At 38.5% G+C, this 13,801-nt stretch overlaps 1 protein-coding gene across 3 annotated transcripts in view; it reads right to left on the bottom strand.

Annotated features, from left to right (window-relative positions):
- Positions 1 to 5,608: 5,608 nt before the first annotated feature.
- Positions 5,609 to 13,801, bottom strand: part of LOC106671590 (inaD-like protein) — a 119,968-nt gene continuing 111,775 nt past the window's right edge. For 2 of the 3 annotated variants that reach the window (XM_024229699.1, XM_024229701.1), the window contains one exon: positions 5,611 to 5,748. In XM_024229699.1, the coding sequence (XP_024085467.1) occupies positions 5,699 to 5,748 (50 nt within the window). In that variant the 3' untranslated portion in view covers positions 5,611 to 5,698. Of the gene's footprint in view, positions 5,749 to 13,801 lie in introns of all 3 variants that reach the window. The other variant, XM_024229700.1, reaches the window with a different exon arrangement.

Below are 13,801 nucleotides of genomic sequence, written 5' to 3'. Positions count from 1 at the left end.
ATCTTGTTCTGTGTTCACCAGAATATTTTTTTAATTTTTTTTGTTTTTGTTTTCTTTTCTAATTATGTTAAAAACAGACACTATTATTGCATTGTCATTTTATTAGCTATTTTATTATCTTTTATCAATATTTGATCAGTAATCTCGACTCCAAGCAGACGGATGTTGCATTGCTGTAAATACTTACGTTTTTTAAAAGGGTATATATTTTGTTTGTCTTACGAGGGTGCGCAACAGCAGAGGTCAAGTCTCAGGGTGCCGTGTTTAAGAAAAAAAATTGTTGTTATTTAAAACAATTAAGTTTAACGAACAATTTATTAGATGGTTGTGCTCATAAAATGTAACTAACAATTTATTACATGGTTGTGCTCAAAATAGTGCATTAAGAACAAAAGATGCGTTGCGATTGTGATAGTGATTATTGTGATAAACGCTGTGGACTGTACGCGACGTTTGTTTGCGTCGAATAGATGTGCACACCCCACCAAAACGTGGCAAGGCGTCGGGTAGCATCGGGTAGCGTCGCATGGCGTAACATCGGGTAAGTGTGTTCCCGGCTTCAAGATCTCATTGCCCCTTAATCCCTCAGACACAGAGCCAGCATTGGTTGGTTTCTCATGGCATGTGTCTTCCGGGTGCGCTGGCTTTAGTGTTAGTGGTGTGACCGCATGAAGAAATGTTATGTGATCACATTTTTAACATGTAATAATAGGGTACAAATAATATAATTAATTAAACCCAAAAATAATATCTTCATTTGTAAATTATTAAAAATATAAATTAATTTATATATTATTTATATTTGTATTTTGTAAAATTTGAACAAAGGAACGTCGCTAGCAAGTTTTCATAATAAAGCGCTGTCTTGAAATAATTAAGAGGTTTTTAAATGTGATTATCCAATCTGAAGAATTGTAAAACATTTTAATTAATTTAAAAGCCAACAACGGGATAATGTAACAATCGTCTATTACAAATGACTCGAAAAGCGTTTATTTCAATTTATACACTTCCTCTGGTTTTTTTGTGGGAGGATGTTTCTTTAGTTTTAACTACACCGTTTGTTTTGAGAAATGTCATCATACTTGTTTATCAAATTAAGCAGGTTCTTCAGAATGTTAAAACTAATTTTCAGTACAATTACCCGCCGAATTTCTTTCGTAATATACCGTTTGAAAGGGGAGGAACTTCCGGCCTTAAAACAGAATTATTAAAGGTTGCCCGCGAAAGTTAAGCCACTCAATACTTTTCATCTCTGATAGCGTTCAAGTACCAGGCGAGAGGAATCATTTTTCTCTCCATCGTCTCCTGCCTTTCAATAAAATTGCTTTTCTTTTATGAAATATTCTCAGAGAGGAAAAGAACTCACTAGTACAATTAACAGCACAATCATGTTTTTGTATTGAGCATCCTGGATTATCTACTATAATAGAATACATGATGGAATGAAAAATTAAATTTTACAGTCTTTTTTAAAAGAAAGTGGCAGCGTCGGTAGTCCAGGTCGGCAGAGAAGGCCCCAGGTATTTTTAACAACATTGCTCGAAGCGATTGATTGATTGCTATTGATTTACAAAATGGAAAAATTATGGGTTCAATGTGTGGTGAGTAGTGACCGTTAGTCGATAATTATTCATAAATCGTGAGAGGCGGTCTGGTGTGATGTAGGTATGAGAAAAACATTTTCTTTATCGTGCCAACGTTTCGATCTTTATTGAGATCATCTTCAGGGCTCAAAGTATTTGTCTTCTGTGCAATTGTGCCATTCTTGCGTGTCGTGTTTAGAGAACTCTCAAACGTTGGCACGATAAAAAAAATGTTTTTCTGAAACCTACGTCACACCAGACCGCATCTCACGATTTCTGAATAATTATGGTTACAATATATACTTATGTAGAAACATGTATCGAAAGGTAGAAAAATGCAGCTTTTCCTGATCGTACGCGAATTTCTTCACTTTGCCGCCCATTTTACCTCACCTCTCGCCGATTCCTCTTGCGGTAGGTACTTGATCCACGGTTGGCAAGGTAACAGGGAAATTAAAATAATTTTAAATGGCTTAAGGAAGGGACTCCAGAGCGATAACCTAAGCACATATTTAGGTCGTAAGCGATATACAATAATTGTCTTGTAAGATACGCAACGCTCACCGTGAAAAAAAAATGTGGAGGAAAGACAAAATATACACCTGTACGATTGCAACATGTGTCGTAAGATACGTGCATCAAGAGTCACGGCTTTGCTTGTGTCTTTCTTCAGTGCTGCAAAAGTTGACGATGGCGAGTTCGTAGTGTGAGGAAATAGGCTTTGTGATTGGCTGGCTGGCTCATGTCTTATCGCTTCGGTATGAACCTCACTTATCTTAGGATAAAAATCGTGTATCTATTGTTTCTGCCGTAAATATCTTAACAGTTAATACTCAGGGGTGAACCCGGCCTAAGAGGTGGCGAGTTACACCAAGCTACACCATAGCAATTGATCCGGAACTTTTAAAACATTGTACGAACCACTTCTAAAGCCAGAAACACACTTACCCGATGCTACGCCATGCGATGCTACCCGACGCAAATCCAAACTCCGATATTCCATAAGGCTGCATTACTCCCGTGCACATCTACCCGATGCTATGCCAGGCTAACCTACCCCCGACGCTCTGCGATCCCCACTGTCCAGATTTTCGTCGGGTCGCATCGAGTACAGTCGAAGACAAAAGAACCGGACACTCATATTTTATTCAAACAACACACTTATTTTAATATAAACCAAATTAACTGTGATTATATATAAGTGGGAAGTTTATGGGCCAACAAACAGCTGAGGTCATCGCCGGCCCTCTACGTGTNCTGTACGCGACGTGTGCTTGCGTCGGATAGATGTGCACACCCCACCAAAATGTGGCAACGCGTCGGGTAGCGTCGCATGGCGTAACATCGGGTAAGTGTGTTCCTGGCTTAAAGCTCGGAAAAGGGGAAAAAACTTCTAAAATCATATGGGAACTATCTCAGTCTATGCAGAAAAGGTTTTGGTTTATTACAAAATATCTTTCTATCCCTTCTCAATATTAAATTGAACCAAACTTTCATGTAGAAAAAGGGATTAGGGATAAAAGCAATAATTGATCAAAAAAGGGTTGAATTGGAATTACAAATCCTAAAATTTGATGTGGAAAATGTTCAATTCTACTAAGAAAAGTTCATGTTTACCCATTTTACACAATTACTCAATCAATGCTGTTTTAAAAATTCATTTATAGGATCTATAACTTAGAAAGGCCGATGAAGCTGCTAAGGCTGGGACGTCCCAACCTCCGGACTTGACCTCCGCTTCAATGAACCGGATCGACAACGAAGCTCTCGCGTATCATGAGCCCTGTCTATAGGTGCATCTCGGAGGATCTGGTCCGTAGATGTGTCATCCCGATTAAGATAAGCAAAGCGAGGTTGACACACTGACACTTACTTTTAGGCTAAAGCCCATATACGTCGCACCTGTAGAGAAATGTTGCCCGACGTGTCCCATCTAGTTGGGTGCGATTCCTCGGCGCCATACAGAGAGCGAGTAGGATACCTTGTGGTACACGGTAGGGTCATCTGGGTCCCCTGTGCCGATTCTTGCAAGAAACAGGGTTGTTTTATTGTAAATATTTCGTGACCCTTAGTGTGTGTTGAATGAATTTGTAGGCGTGAATGTATACTATGAGAGAATCTACGTCGGAATATATATTATGCAAGGTGGGCGACCGAGACCCGAGGGGTTAAATACCTGGGTAGACTCGTACTCCATCCCTCAAAGGTCCGGGACTTGGTCGGCTCACGTGTCCTGCATAAATCTCTTGGACTTGTTCACAAACTCCAAGATTTTGGACCATTTAATCTCGGGGAGTGATTTAGTGATGTCCTCTCCTTCAAAGATTTCAAATCTAGACCTAGCCTATCACACTCTGCGAGTGCCTTGCCGTTTCTTCTTTTATTTCACAAAAACGGCCAAAGGGATCTGGTAAAATACCCATTACGGAGAGCGTCTTCTCAATGGGCAGTGGCCCGTCAGGATTCCTATCAGCCCCCTAATCCCCTTCCTTGAGATAGAGATTAGCCATTTCGATTCTGCTGGTTTAATCACCTTAACAAACTCTTTCGATTGACTGTGTCCGGGGGATAGATTACAACTCCTTAAGGAATTGTTTCATACCCCAGCTTTTAATACTCTCTTTCGCTGTACTCATAAGTATTATTATTTTACCCACAACTATTACCGATTGTGGCCCGACAAACGCAGTATTAGAGCCTTCTTTGGCCAGGCTATCTGCCTTTTCATTGCCATGGTGTCCTTTATGTGCTGGTATCCAAATAAGGGTTACCTTGTTCTCAAACCTGGAAGAGATTCTATTGATAAGATCGACAGTTTCCTCCACCAGTCTAGATGTTGACAAATCTTTTTGTAATGACCTAAGACTAGCCTGACTGTCAGAAAAATTCTAATATCTTTTCCCTTGATTTTATTTTCCATAAGTGTTCTAGAACACACATTAATGGCCCAGATTTCCGCCTGAAAAACGGAGGTGTTATTGCCAAGAGGGGAGGAGGTGCTGATACCTAATTTAGGTATATAGATTCCTGCACCGTTCCCTTTACCTTTGATTAGAGAACCATTTATATAGCAGTCTATGTTACGATGGCCATCATCCACAAGGTCTATGTAATAATGAGTACCCAATTTATCCTCGATTAGGTTACTCATATGTGATATGTAAACAAATTAGAATGCATTTAAACGTAAGTGCGAGGGGATTTAAGAACTGATTGCTCTGGTGGCTGAAATGACCTAGCTGTTGATAGCCCCTGGAGCCCAACCTAGGTGGACGGATGAGACCGAGGTATGTCCACATACTGCCAACACTCGGGGTGGGTGATTCTCGAAGCCTATCCGATAGTTGATTATAAATTACAAAATCTGGAATTGCTCGTGTACAGCGAGACATGACAGACTCAACTCTCCACGCGTGTATGTATGTTCAAACATGCGCAGATTTGAGCTTATATAAATCAGTAATCAGAGCGAGGTTATTTATTTCTGCAAAGTCCCTACCATGGGAATTAGTGGAGGGTAATTTTTACACATTTTTACACGGCCACTCCTATTTGACACGGTTTTATCTTGGTAATTAATTCAAAGAGAATAGTTAATTTACGAGTGGGTTGACGGTGTGAGGCGATACGATTTTTCCCCCGTCGTAATTAGAGTGAAATTAGCTGTTGAAACGATTTATAAATGTAAAGAGACGCTCGTTTGTGAGACGAACGTTTCATTAATTGACACCTAAATATACAAATTAAACGGTCCATTTGGTATGGAAAGAGATAGGGAGAGATTGGACGACAGGGGATCGCCCGTACACTGGCAACGGAAATTCATTTAAGCACTTTCGAGTAAATTTGATAATGAACCGTTTCACTGTAAATCCATAAAGGTAAATCATTTAAATTCTGTCTCTGTGGAGGGAGTTGTAGTCCCTCGCACGAAAATATTCGAAACGAATTCATAATTGACCACCGGTCCAGATTGTTTTCTCAGAGCGATGGGGATTTGTGAATATGGGCTTAAAATATTAATAAAATTGTTTTAAACTCGCCAGTTTTATGTGTACATAAAAATTGCTTCGAAGGTAACTATGATATTTCTATGCACGGTAATCGTATAGTCAATGTTGTAAACTCTTACCTTCTACTGAACCATAATGGAAGGACTTACCTAAAAAAAAAAAAAAAGAAATTAATATCCAATATTAACATAAAACTTTAAAATAAACAATGTACTGCGAGGTATGTTTTAATTAATTTAATATTTCTATCGACATCTTTGGACCTTTGGACTTGGGCAGAGGTGACAGCCTTAAGGTTAACGGGTTTTCGTAATGTCGTCGGGATTTCAGATTATTAGATTTAAATTTTAGATTATACACGATCTTCAAAAGGTGATAATTTTAGAAGTTTAACAATCTCTGCTCGGCAAAGAGAAACTTTCACATCGATATTTACAACACAAAGGACACAATAAAGCTTCAATTCAATAAAAAAAATTCCATTCAATCATCTAAATTGTTTGTACAAATACATTTTTTTTCTTTGTTTTGCCAGTAAATATTTCGTTTTTGTAAAGAAATCCGTACCGTGGGCGTATTGCTGAATCCATATCCATTATTGTTTACAAATATGTGTGATTTCATTGATACGTTCCAGCCCTGATAAAATACCAATTTAATTATACCATCCGTTTGCTTTTGACTTTTCAACTAATTTCAAGTATTAAACAACATTTTCGTGATGTTTGGTCTTTACCGATCACTATGCGTATCCCTGGTCTGTCAGACGCGTTTCGTCATTTCGCCATCTTCATTATTGGCATTTTTTCACTGTAACGTACCGATTGTTAATATTCGTACCGGCCTTCCGAGGGCCTGATAAACCTACCAGTTAGTACAGGTAGTATACCTTGACCAAAATGATCAGCAACGACCAAATTACAGGTTCATCCTGCAGGTAACATTGATGTTTTACTTCTGTTAAATAGTACTATTACGCAATAAGCAACTCTGTAATCTTTATGAATTTTATATAATAAAATTATAAGAGGGAATAACTACATCATTAACTATAATCTTAATACAGCACAATTCACTTTATTGTATTAGAGTACTGTCAAGATGGTTCGAGGCGGCAAATGTTGGAATGAGGGTCCAGTGTGTTATGGCTGCATCTGTATCGACGTCTTGCGGTTTGGAGGACAAATCTGAAGGTGGGTGTGGATAGGAAGGTTGGAAACAAAGTAGGGAGCTTGAGCAGTGGTTCGGAGGATTTGGACTACCAGAAAGGCTTCGGGATGAAAGATGTTCGACTAGTAGTTTCGTGTGTGAGGGTCCAGGGTGTTATGGCTGTGTTTCTATCGACGTCTTGCGGTTTAGAGGACAAATCTGAAGGTTGGTGTGGATAGGAAGGTTGGAAACAAAGTAGGGAGCTTGAGCAGTGGTTCGGAGGATTTGGACTACCAGAAAGGGTTCGGGGTGAAAGATGTTCGATAGTAGTTTCGTGTGTGAGGGTCCAGGGTGTTATGGCTGTGTCTGTATCGACGTCTTGCGGTTTGGAGGACAAATCTGAAGATGGGTGAGGATAGGAAGGTTGGAAACAAAGTAGGGAGCTTGAGCAGTGTTTCGGAGGATTTGGACAACCAGAAAGGCTTCGGGATGAAAGATGTTCGACTAGTAGTTTCGTGTGTGAGGATCCAGGGTGTTATAGCTGCTTCTGTATCGATGTCTTGCGGTTTCGAGAGCAAATCCTAAGTTCCTATGTGTAGGGTAGTTCGATACGAAGTAGGGCCTTGGGCAATAGCTCGAAGGATTTTGGATTCGAGTAAGCGCTTATTCGATTACCAGTTCAGGTTGGTTGTAGAAATAATGCGTAGATGAATTGTTTATTTAGTTGCTAGAGTTTGGATCTGCTGCCAATTAGTCTTTTGAATCGGTTTCATCGTCTCTTCAGTTCTTTTGAGTCGAGTGGGTGAGTTTGACTTAAGTCTTTTGTCGGAGCAAGGCAATAGCAGACACCATTGGTTGCTAGAGGAGGAACAGAATTGTTGATTGTAGGAGAAGTGATACGACGAAGTGTGAAGCCTACTTTCTGAGATATGGTATCGTCAATCCTCCATTTTTTGATCCATACTTCCATACACCTTCAAAATGAGGCCTACCAAACGAAAATTTTCATCCATTAAAACCACCCATCTTTTTTGTATGTCTTATTTTGAAAGTGTTTTCTTTTTTACAATCACAATTTTGCAACGTTTCGGCGTCCTGCGCCTTTTAAATGATATACATCATATTTCTGAGAGAAAAAATAATTTTATAGAAATAAAATTAAGGACTTGAAAATGGCACAGGATTGCTGAAACGTCGCAAAACCGCGAGTTTTACTTTTAAAAAACCCCTTAAAAATAAGGCCAACAAAAAAGAAATGTTTCATCTACAAAACAAAAAGAAAGACAATAACGAAGAAAAGAAGACGACAAAGATTAAAGTTAAACCATCACTTTACAATACATTTTCACAGTACTTTTCAATTAAAAAGCCAAGGGCTGTGCAGGGATTCGAACACAGAACCACTAGCATGGTAATGAGTCGGACGACCTAAGCAGTCGGCCGCCGCGGTCTCATAAATATTTTGAAACTATTATTTTAAGCACTATTGGTTTTATTGTAATCTATAAAAAATGTATCGTTTTTACAATCGTTCTTTTCTCTTATAAGATAACTTTTTCGTTTTAAATGAGAGGTAACTCTGATAACGTGGTTGTCAAAGCAAATAATGCTGTTGTTTTTGATATATATGTCGGGGCTTGTACAAACGGCTCGTTCAATTTAACTTTGCTTTATTAAAAGTAGACAAATATACTACAATTACAAACAATTTTGAACTACTCTTAATTTTCACTCGTCTTTCCGATCTTCTCGTCGTGACTGTCTGTAAAAAACTACTCTCCCTGTAAAACATCCCTAACCCTCTACCTCATCCGTTCCAACACGTCCCCACCCCTAGTCGCACTCTCACGTCATCATCCCACATATATTTTATTTATTTTTTTATTTTTCCGAAATAAACTTTACTACAGTTATAATAATATTATTATTTATTATATTGTGAGTGTTCTCTAAGGGGTATGCCCCGATTGATGGAATTTGGTGCCTGGAATTTGGTGCCTGTTCTGACAGACCGAACGGGTCGACCAAGAAACAAACCAAGAAAAAAGGTTTCAACTCTTCTTATGTACGAAATTGTTGTAAAAGGGAATTGTTTAGATTTTATGCCGTTGAGATTAAGCCGACCTCAAAGGACACTTTAGAATCGAGGGTCCTCTACTCCAACTGATCTCCCACGACGTCAAAAGCCTTCTCGAAATAATTGATAAGTTAATGTAAAGTGTTCAAAATAACAGGCGTCGTACATCAAAAACAAATGAGTTTTACCGGGTCGAGAGAGAGAGAGAGAGAGAGAGAGAGAGAGAGAGAGAGAGAGAGAGAGAGAGAGAAAAGAGGCCGGACAACACGAAAATGCAATATTTGGGAAATTCAATTTTCAAATATCAACATGACGTGACACATACGCTGTGGTTTCATGAATAATTCCGCCCCGGTGATTCGTTATACAATAAAAATGTGACGGCAGCGTTATTTACTTATGTTTTGGCACGTAGCCTGGACAAGCCGCGAGTCAATACCGTACTTGACAATAAACAAGACGTTTCGCAGGAGCCCAGGAAACACCCGATCAAACTCCACACAACCCATCTCAACGTCGACTTTGAACTTCTGAGAGATTCGATTCTACCCGGCCGCTTTATTTCCGCACACCGACTCCTCATGTACGAGCTGTTAAGCACCCTTTTGGTCACATGAGGTGTGAGTCACCACACTCGGTTACAATTTTTACTGTTACGTTGGTACATACGGCAGGCCGGACAATCGGCGCTTGCTATGCTAAACTCACATTAATAGCATTCCACTGATATTGTGACAGCTGTGTTTCTAATTCTTTACATGTTTGGGCTTATCACTGTTACCATCCAAGGTTTGTCAAATTTCATAATTGAAGAGTCGAATTTTTTATAAATGAAGACACCAAGAAACCAAAAATCATAGATTTTTACAATAGTACTAAAAGAGGAAGTGGTACATTTGACAAAATAATACACTCATACAGTGTTTCACGACTCAGGCCCCCTCTATTTGGAATTCCTGAGCAAGCTGTTATAAATAATAACTGTTTACGCCAACTGTACCTTTGTACATAGATTGTAAATAGTCCAACAAGTAGTTGTTTTCTTTGATCCCCTCCTCCTACGCGAGCCCTTCACACCTTCACTTCTCTGCTCACTCTCTTACGTTCTACTCCTTCTATTNGGGCTTTTTTTCTTAAACACGGCACCCTGAGACTTGACCTCTGCTGTTGCGCACCCTCGTAAGACAAACAAAATATATACCCTTTTAAAAAACGTAAGTATTTACAGCAATGCAACATCCGTCTGCTTGGAGTCGAGATTACTGATCAAATATTGATAAAAGATAATAAAATAGCTAATAAAATGACAATGCAATAATAGTGTCTGTTTTTAACATAATTAGAAAAGAAAACAAAAACAAAAAAAATTAAAAAAATATTCTGGTGAACACAGAACAAGATAAATTTTTAATTAAGTAAAAATCCTTTCTAATAAATCAAAAATTGAACTCTTGTACCATTTTCCATCGGTAAACCCAAGCGTAAGGAGCGGATTTTATTACCTGCCGGCTTGGCTCATTTAAAAGTTTGACTAGGCTTTCTTCCGAGAGCACAGCTCTACGCAAATATGAAACGGTTTCGGACAAAATGGTTGTTTAGCCAAAAAACATGGCTAATGTTTCTTTTTTTCCCTTGTATTGCACAGATAGAACATTTCTGTTTCCCTCTGGCAGCCTATCAAGGGGGTAGAGTTAAGGAACAGAAGTTTACCTCGGAGTTTGAACAGCCAGCGGAGATACCTCAGTTTTAGTATTCTTCCATGTTTCTCATTCGTGAAACAGAAAACATCGAGATTTCCGTCAAGCACCTTGTACAAAATAAACCTGTTATAAATGCGTTGTTATTAAACAAGATAGCTTGAGCTATCTTCCCAAGAAATACCTTAAAAGGAACATCTTGGCTCACCAGCGTGTATGTGTAAAAACCACCTTGCCAGTACAAACTAGAACAAAGCGAATCGGTGTTTGTTTTTATCGCGTAAAATATACAACAAAGGAAAGTAATTCGAGGAGGATCTGCAAAGTTCTATGTTTTCACTTTTCGGTAGACTTTTCTCCAAAACTTCATCAAAGTGAAAGATACTTTTTTCATTTTGTACATTAATTTTAGGGAAACAATCGTTTCGAGCAATGTTATTAGAAAATAACTAGGAGTGGAGAAATAAATTGTCTTTTATAACATAAAATTGTAAAATTTTGGTGCAGGTGTTTTTGAAAAAAAGCGCATTTGTATGTATGTCGGGTTCGGATGCAGGGGGCGGTGGATTCGAATCCGGCACCTTTACCTTATAATGATAAGCCTAATGTCAATGCCTTACACGTTGTGGCGACCGACCCCCTAAATTTAGGTTGTTGCCAATTAACAATTCAATATTTTTTAAACCCTAGCTACGACTTTGTACTGTACTAAGAAACATCAAAGGAAAATGGATTAAGGAATTAATAGACAGGATAGATCTTGAGAAAATTTTAGTAGAAAAATGGCATCTTTTTGGCCTCCGTTTGAACAATTAAATTAGATTGAAAAATTACTGAAGTACTATAAAACTTTAGTATTTGCGCTTAAACAGGATGTGCAGACATCTTTTTGAAAATTAGATGCGTATCAAAATTAAAATCCATCGAACCTAATAAAAGTTGGATTTTTTTAATCATTATTATTGTTAAATTCACTAATTTCGTGGTCCGCTTGACCAATTAATATATTACAATTAATTAAGGTTTTAGTTGGGATAAAAAAGTCAATGGCACGAGCGGGATTCGAACCCACGATCTTCGGCTAGATACGACGCTGCTATACCACTTGAGCGTGACTACGATCCACTCGAACATCAACTTCCTATCGCATCCCCTCCTTACGAGTTTTCCCTCCTTTTTGCCATTTTTCAAATGCCGTGTAATCGGATTGGATTCTCGACGGCAAATGAAATGGCCACGGAGATCTTTAGTGAAGTATACTTCATTTTAAATCATTAAATTCACTAATCACCAGGGGGACGGTTCACCCGATGTTACCTATGTGAGGTGTCACAGTATTGTTACAAATGCAAGGTAATAAAATAAAAGCTGGAATATGACCTCTTTATTATTTGAATAGTAAATAAATGTGAAAAAATCAATGAAAATTGCGTACCGTCTCGATTCTCACATTATAGTAGATAGAGAGACAGAAAGTTGAAGACACTGTTTGTGATTTGCTTTCAAAACGGCGAGAGATTAATTTCTGTGCCATTAAGTGACGGGGGATGAAAAGTCGGCCAGGGATAACAATACACCCGAGACAATGAACGTCTATTAACAATTCTAAGGTCGGTCGACACAATTAAATGCGGCTATCAAGGAGAAGTGGTCTGCATTAGTGACTCGTAACCGGGGGGGGGGGGGTTGTGTTCATCTATTACGCCTATTTCTTTTTGGAAATTGGGGCAAAAACGAGCAGAGGCGACCGACCTCGCTCGCCTTACATAACAATGTATTTTACCACATCGATGAGAATTGTCTTCAGCAGAACAAGGATAGGATAATTGTGACAGTGTAAATAACATGATGAATAATCCATTATATTTAGTGGTCTATTGACAACATTACTTCTTTCAATTAATTAATCTTTTTATGTAAGGGGTTTGGATGAAATGAAAATGTCGGTATCTCGAGCGGGATTCGAACCTACGACCTTCGGCTCAATACGCCCATGCCTTAACTACTTGAGCTATCGTGACTTCGATCCACTCAGACACCAACTCCCATCTCAAACTACAACCTTTCGAATTTTCCCTCCTTTTTTCATTTTTCATCCCCCTCGTGACACTAAATGTTTCATTTCATCAAATACCTCACATAAAGATTAATTAATTGAAAGGAGTTATTTGGTCAATCCGACCACGAAATATAATGGATTTAATAATTAACAATTATAAACAATTACGTACATTTAACAATCTGTTTATAAAAGAAGAATGACATGTCTACACGGAAAACAAACACTTTGAGCTCTGAAGATGATCTCAATAAAGATCGAAACGTTGGCACGATAAGGAAAATGTTTATCTAAAACCTACGTCACACCAGACCGAATCTCACGGTCTTCAAATGTTCGATTCTCGACGACATATGAAGTAGGTTGAAATGAGCTTTTTGACTTTTTCATTTCAACCAAAACCTTACATAAAAAGATTAATGATGAATAATGTATGAACATAAATAATAAAATATTGACCTACCCTTCGATTTATATTTTTACATTTGTTCGACAGCAGTGCAACAATGAATTCTCGGAGATAAAAAAAAACGATCCAAGCTAATCACATCAACACTACCCTGTGAACCAATGCGGACGATACCCGAATCCCATACTAAACTCCGCCAATGTGCAGTAACCTGGAACACCTCGAGCTCATCGAAGATTGGTGCAAAAATCGGAAGATGGAATTCAACCAGGACAAATTCATCCAAATAATTTTACGTTAAAACGTAATTGCCATAGATTATATACCAACATCAAAAAATCACTGACGTCCACACAATTAAAATAGGTAGGACTATACCTAGCTAGCAGACTGACTTGTACCCTTCAGAAGCTAAAGAACTGAACAGAAGGCTTGGACGCTAAGAACTACTTGGAACACAATCAGAACAAATCACTATAAAATATTCGACCTATTTGGAGATATGAGTAGAACTGTGGGATACCACGAAGCCATCCGACCGAGAATTGCAATGAAGACGTCAAAAATCCATCCAGAAGCTACCTATTGCGACTCTAATCCCACCTCAATGACCTCAACATTACCTTCGTTCAAGATTTAATCTCGCTTCCAGAAGCTGCACTATAAAGTTTCGTCTCAGTTTAACCATTTAGGTCAAGCCCGCTATACTATCTCATATCCCATGGTATCCTCAACATCGTCTTAAACATCAGCCTAGCCTGGTTTCCCAAGACATGTGTCCTACGCAGTGCTCAGCGCAGTTCCAATGATG

The sequence above is a fragment of the Cimex lectularius genome, unplaced genomic scaffold (assembly GCF_000648675.2).
Source record: "Cimex lectularius strain Harlan isolate CLEC.00 unplaced genomic scaffold, Clec_2.1 scaffold384, whole genome shotgun sequence".
NCBI classification, from domain to species: Eukaryota; Metazoa; Arthropoda; class Insecta; order Hemiptera; family Cimicidae; genus Cimex; species Cimex lectularius.
This window is presented reverse-complemented; position numbering and strand designations above follow the sequence as displayed.